A 6,431-nucleotide genomic window follows, 5' to 3' on the forward strand; every position below is an offset into this window, starting at 1 on the left:
AGCCCTGCATTGGCAGGCGGACGCGCAACCACTGCGCCACCAGGGAAGCCCGGAATTCCCTTCTTAATGCCATTTTGTTAATTGTTTTTTCCATTTGTTTTTGTACGTCTTTTTTCTCCCCTTCCTCTTTTGTTCTCTTGTGATTTGATGATTTACTTTACTGTTGTGTTTGGATTCCTTTTTCCTTTTTGTGTGTCTCTTGAAGATTTTTGGTTTGCAGTTACCATGTTTTGATATAGCAGTCTATATACAAATAAGAGTGTTTTAAGTTCCTGGTCTTTTAATTTCAAATGCATTTCCAATATCCTGCATTTGTACTTCCCTCTTCTCATGATTGATGGTTTTGATAGCATATTTGTGTGTGGATTATTTCCTACCTTTACTGTTAGTTTGCCTTTACCAGTGAGCTTTTCCATTCATAATGTTCTTGTTTCTAATTGTGGCCTTTTTTTCCCCCATCTAGAGAAGTTCCTTTAGCATTTGTTGCAAAGCTGGTCTGCTGGTGCTGAATTCTCTTAGCTTTTGCTTGTCTATAATGTGATTTCTCCGTTGAATCTGAATGAGATCCTTGGTGGATAGAGTAATCTTGGTTGTAGGTTTTTCCCTTTCATCTCTTTAAATATATCGTGCCACTCCCTTCTGGTCTGCAGAGTTTCTGCTGAAAAATCAGCTCATAACCTTCTGGGAGTTCCCTTGTATGTTATTTACTGCTTTTAATATTTTTTCTTTGTGTTTAACTTTCGTCAGCTTGATTAATATGTGTCTCGGGGTGTTCCTCCTTGGGTTTACCCTGCATGGGAATCTCTGCACTTCCTGGACATGGGTGATTATTTCCTTTCCCATGTTAGGGACGTTTTCAGCTATTATCTCTTCAAACATTTTCTCAGGTCCTTTCTCTCTCGTCCTTCTGGCACCCCTTTAATGTGAATGTTGGTGCATTTAATGTTGTCACAGAGGTCTCTTAGAATGTCCTCATTTCTTTTTGTTCTTTTTTCTCCATTCTGTTTCATGGCAGTGATTTCCACCATTCTGTCTTCCAGCTCATCTGTTCTTCTGCCTCATTTATTCTGCCATTCCTTCTAGTGTATTTTTCATTTCAGTTATCATATTGTTCATTTGTGTTTGTTTTTTCTGTAGATCTTGTAGCTCTTTATTAAACATTTCTTGTATCTTCTCAGTCTGTGCTTCCATTCTTTTTCTGAGATCTTGGATCAACTTTACTGTCATTACTCTGCATTCTTTTTCGGGTAGATGGCCTATCTCCACTTCATGTAGTTGTTCTTCTGGGGTTTTTGTCTTGTTCCTTCATCTGGGACATAATCCTCTGCTGCTCTCATTTTGTCTAACATGCTGTGTGATTGTGTTTTGTGTTCCACAGCCTACAGGGTTGTAGTTCTTCTTGCTTCTGCTGTCTGCCCCCCTGGTGGATGAGGCCAATCTAAGAGGCTTTTGCAGGGAATTCCCTGGCAGTCCGGTGGTTAGGAGTCCATGCTTTCACTGCTGAGGGTGCACATTCAGTTCCTGGTTGGGGAAACTAAGATCCTTCAAGCCACACGTTGCGGCCAAAAAAAAAAAAAACAAAAACCATTTATTTTAGAGGCTTGTGCAGGTTTCCGGGTGGGAGGTACTGGTTCCTGCCCATTGGTATGTGGAGCTGGGTCTTGTCCCTCTGGTGAGCAGCTGTGGGCTCAGGAAGACTTTAGGCAGAATGTCTGCTGATAGGTGGGGCTGTGTTCCCACTGTGTTGGTTGTTTGGCCCGAGGCATCCCAGCACTGGAGCCTGCAGGGTGTTGGGTGGGGCCAGGTCTTGGTGAGAAAATGGCAGCCTCCAGGAGAGCTCACGCCAATGAGCATTCTCCAGAACTACCATCAGCAGTGTCTTTGTCCCCACAGTGAGCCACAGCTGCCCCCCGCCTCATAAGGAGACCCTCCAATACTAGCAGGTAGGTCTGGCCCAGGATCGTATGAGGTCACTGCCTTTTCCTGTGGGTCCTGGTGCTCATCAGACCTTATGTGCATCCTCCAAGAGTGGAGTTTCTGTTTCCCCCAGTCCTGTGGAATTCCTGTGATCAAACCCTGTGGGCCTTCAAAGCCAGATGCTCTTGGGGGCTCCTCCTGATTCCAGACCCTCAGGCTGGGCAGCCTGATGCGGGGCTTGGGACTTTCACTCCTGTGGGAGAACCTCTGCCATCTAATTATTTTCCAGTTTGTGGGTAGCCCACCCAGCAGGTATGGAATTTGATTTTATCATGATTGCACCCCTCCTATCGTCTCGTTATGGCTTCTTGTGTTTGGATGTAGAATATCTTTTTTGGTAGGTTCCAGTGTTTTTTTGTCAATGTTTGTTTAGCAGTTAGTTGTGATTTTGGTGTTTTCATGAGAGGAGGTGAGCTCATGTCCTTCTACTCTGCCATCTTGTCTCTGCCCTCAATCAGAAATGTTTCATTTTGGCGTGCTCAATTTTTGTCAATATTTTTATGCCTTGTAGGTTTCATGTTTTACTTAGAAGAGGCCTTCCCTTACTTAGATTTTCTGTTTTCTGGTTTTTGTTGTTGTTTTTTTAATTCTCCTATGTGTTGTTCTGGAGCTTATGTCGTTTTTTAAAAATATACACATACATTTAAAGCTTTTATTCATCTGAAATTCTTTTTGGTATAAAGAATGAGCTACGGACTTCCCTGGTGGTCCAGTGGTAAAGAATACGCCTTCCAATGCAGGGGACACAGGTTCGATCCCTGGTTGGAGGGCTAAGATCCCACGTGCTGCGGGGCATCTAAGCCCGCGCGCCACAACTACTGAGCTCGTGTGCCTCGATCAGAGAGCCCGCATGCCGCAAACTACAGAGCCCATGCACTCTGGAGCCCGTGCACCACAACTGCACAGCCCATGCACCCTGGAGCCCGTGCACCACAGCTAGAGAGAGAAAACCCACACGCCACAACTAGAGAGAAGTCTGTGTGCTGCAACAAAAGATCCCACATGCCAAAACTAAGACCCGACACAGCCAAAAAAATAAAAAATAAATTTTTTTTAAAAAACAAGAATGAGCTAAAGATCCAATTTGGTTCTTTTACAGATGGCTGGCCAGTTGTCCCACACCACATCTTGCTTTTTCCCTTGCTGTTTCGAAATGCTTGCTTTGTTTTAAATTTCACTATCTAATTAACTCTGTTTTCTTGGCCAGAGGAATGGATTTTAACTTTACTAAGCTAATTATTTCTCCACCCACCTCTTAGCAAGCTGATACAAAGTTCTTTTCTCTCAGGATCCTTTCAAGTATAGCTATCCACCACTTGTAGATGATGACTTCCAGACACCGTTGTGTGAAAATGGGCCTATTGCCAGTGAGGATGAAGCTTCAAGTAAAGAAGATATAGAAAGTGATGGCAAAGAAACCTTGGAAACAATTTCTAATGAAGAACAAACAGCTCTTCTTAAAAAGGTAATTTTTTTAACATCTTTATTGGAGTAAATTGCTTTCCAATGATGTGTTAGTTTCTGCTTTATAACAAAGTGAATCAGTTATACATATACATACGTTCCCATATCTCTTCGCTCCTGCGTCTCCCTCCCTCCCACCCTCCCACCGTCCCTATTCCACCGCTGTAGGTGGTCACAAACCACCAAGCTGATCTCCCTGTGCCGTGCGGCTGCTTCCCACTAGCTGTTTTACGTTTGATAGTGTATATATGTCCATGCCACTCTCTCACTTTGTCACAGCTTACCCTTCCCCCTCCCCATATCCTCAAGTCCATTCTCTAATAGGTCTGTGTCTTTATTCAGAGGTGATCTCCCTGTGCTATGCGGCAGCTTCCCACTAGCTATCTAATTTACATTTGGTAGTGCATATATGTCCCTGCCACTCTCTCACTTCGTCACAGCTTACCCTTCCCCCTCCCCATGTCCTCAAGTCCATGCTCTAGTAGGTCTGTGTTTTATTCCTGTCCTACCACTAATCTCTTCATGACATTTTTTTTTCTTAGATTCCATATATATGTGTTAGCATACGGTATTTGTTTTTCTCCTTCTGACTTACTTCACTCTGTATGACAGACTCCAGTTCTATCCACCTCATTACAAATAACTCAGTTTCATTTCTTTTTATGGCTGAGTAATATTCCATTGTATATATGTGCCACATCTTCTTTATCCATTCATCTGTTGATGGACAGTTAGGTTGCTTCCATGTCCTTGCTATTGTAAATAGAGCTGCAATGAACATTTTGGTACATGACTCTTTTTGAATTATGGTTTTCTCAGGGTATATGCCCAGTAGTGGGATTGCGGGGTCGTATGGTAGTTCTATTTGTAGTTTTTTAAGGAACCTCCATACTGTTCTCCATAGTGGCTGTATCAATTTACATTATTCCCACCAGCAGTGCAAGAGGGTTCCCTTTTCTCCACACCCTCTCTAGCATTTATTGTTTCTAGAGTTTTTGATGATGGCCAATCTGACCGGTGTGAGATGATATCTCATTGTCGTTTTGATTTGCATTTCTCTAATGATTAATGATGTTGAGCATTCTTTCATGTGTTTGTTGGCGATCTGTATATCTTCTTTGGAGAAATGTCTGTTTAGGTCTTCTGCCCATTTTTGGATTGGGTTGTTTTTTTGTTATTGAGCTGCATGAGGGGCTTGTAAATTTTGGAGATGAGTCCTTTGTCAGTTGCTTCATTTGCAAATACTTTCTCCCATTCTGAGGGTTGTCTTTTGGTCTTGTTTATGGTATCCTTTGCTGTGCAAAAGCTTTTAAGTTTCATTAGGTCCCATTTGTTTATTTTTGTTTTTATTTCCATTACTCTAGGAGATGGGTCAAAAAGGATCTTGCTGTGATTTATGTCATAGTTACTGTAGCTTTGTAGTATAGTCTGAAGTCAGGGAGCCTGATTCCTCCAGCTCCGTTTTACTTTCTTCAGATTGCTTTGGCTATTCGGGCTCTTCTGTGTTTCCATACAGATTGTGAAATTTTTTGTTCTACTTCTGTGAAAAATGCCATTGGTAGGTTGATAGGGATTGCATTGAATCTATAGATTGCTTTGGGTAGTACAGTCATTTTCACAATGTTGATTCTTCCAATCCAGGAACATGGTCTATCTCTCCATCTATTTGTATCATCTTTAATTTCTTTCATCAGTGTCATAAATTTCTGCATATAGGTCTTTTGTCTCCTTAGGTAGGTTTATTCCTAGGTATTTTATTCTTTTTGTTGCAATGGTAAATGGGAGTGTTTTCTTAATTTCATTTTCAGATTTTTCTAGTTTTCTGCATACAAGTCTTTTGTCTCCTTAGGTTGGTTTATTCCTAGATATTTTATTCTTTTTGTTGCAATGGTAAATGGGAGTGTTTTCTTAATTTCACTCTCAGATTTTTCATCATTAGTGTATAAGAATGCCAGGGATTTCTGTGCATTAATTTTGTATACTGCTAGTTTACCAAATTCATTGATTAGCTCTAGTAGTTTTCTGGTAGCATCCTTAGGATTCTCTATGTATAATATCATGTCATCTGCAAATAGTGACAGCTTTACTTCTTCTTTTCCTATTTGGATTCCTTTTATTTCTTTTTTTTCTCTGTTTGCTGTGGCTAGAACTTCCAAAACTATGTTGAATAAGAGTGGTGAGAGTGGGCAAGCTTGTCTTGTTCCTGATCTTAGTGGAAATGGTTTCAGTTTTTCACCATTGAGAACAATGCTGGCTGTGGGTTTGTCATATATGGCCTTTATTATGTTGAGGAAAGTTCCCTCTATGCCTACTTTCTGCAGGGTTTTTATCATAAATGAGTGTTGAATTTTGTCGAAAGCTTTCTCTGCATCTATTGAGATGATCATATGGTTTCTCTCCTTCAGTCTGTTAATATGGTGTATCACGTTGATTGATTTGCGTTTACTGAAGAATCCTTGCATTCCTGGAATAAACCCCACTTGATCATGGTGTATGATCCTTTTAATGTGCTGTTGGATTCTGTTTGCTAGTATTTTGTGGAGGATTTTTGCATCTATGTTCATCAGTGATATTGGCCTGTAGTTTTCTTTCTCTGTGACATCTTTGTCTGGTTTTGGTATCAGGGTGATGGTGGCCTCGTAGAATGAGTTTGGGAGTGTTCTTTCCTCTCCTGTATTTTGGAAGAGTTTCAGAAGGATAGGTGTTAGCTCTTCTCTAAATGTTTGATAGAATTCACCTGTGAAGCCATCTGGTCCTGGGCTTTTGTTTGTTGGAAGTTTTTTAATCACAGTTTCAATTTCAGTGCTTGTGCCGGGTCTGTTCATATTTTCTACTTCTCCCAGGTTCAGTCTCGGCAGGTTGTGCATTTCTAAGAATTTGTCCATTTCTTCCAGGTTGTTCATTTTATTGGCATTGAGTTGCTTGTAGTAATCTCTCATGATCCTTTGTATTTCTGCAGTGTCAGTTGTTACTTCTCCTTTTTCATTTCT

General features: G+C 41.1%; 1 protein-coding gene across 2 annotated transcripts in view; it reads left to right on the forward strand.

The window, feature by feature from the left end:
- MOSPD2 (motile sperm domain containing 2) overlaps positions 1–6,431 on the forward strand; it is a 62,303-nt gene that overhangs the window by 37,207 nt on the left and 18,665 nt on the right. For both annotated transcript variants that reach the window (XM_024115479.2, XM_024115478.3), the window contains exon 9: positions 3,266–3,442. In XM_024115479.2, the coding sequence (XP_023971247.1) occupies positions 3,266–3,442 (177 nt within the window). The remainder of the gene's footprint in view (positions 1–3,265; positions 3,443–6,431) is intronic.

The sequence above is a fragment of the Physeter macrocephalus genome, chromosome 7, assembly GCF_002837175.3.
Source record: "Physeter macrocephalus isolate SW-GA chromosome 7, ASM283717v5, whole genome shotgun sequence".
NCBI classification, from domain to species: Eukaryota; Metazoa; Chordata; class Mammalia; order Artiodactyla; family Physeteridae; genus Physeter; species Physeter macrocephalus.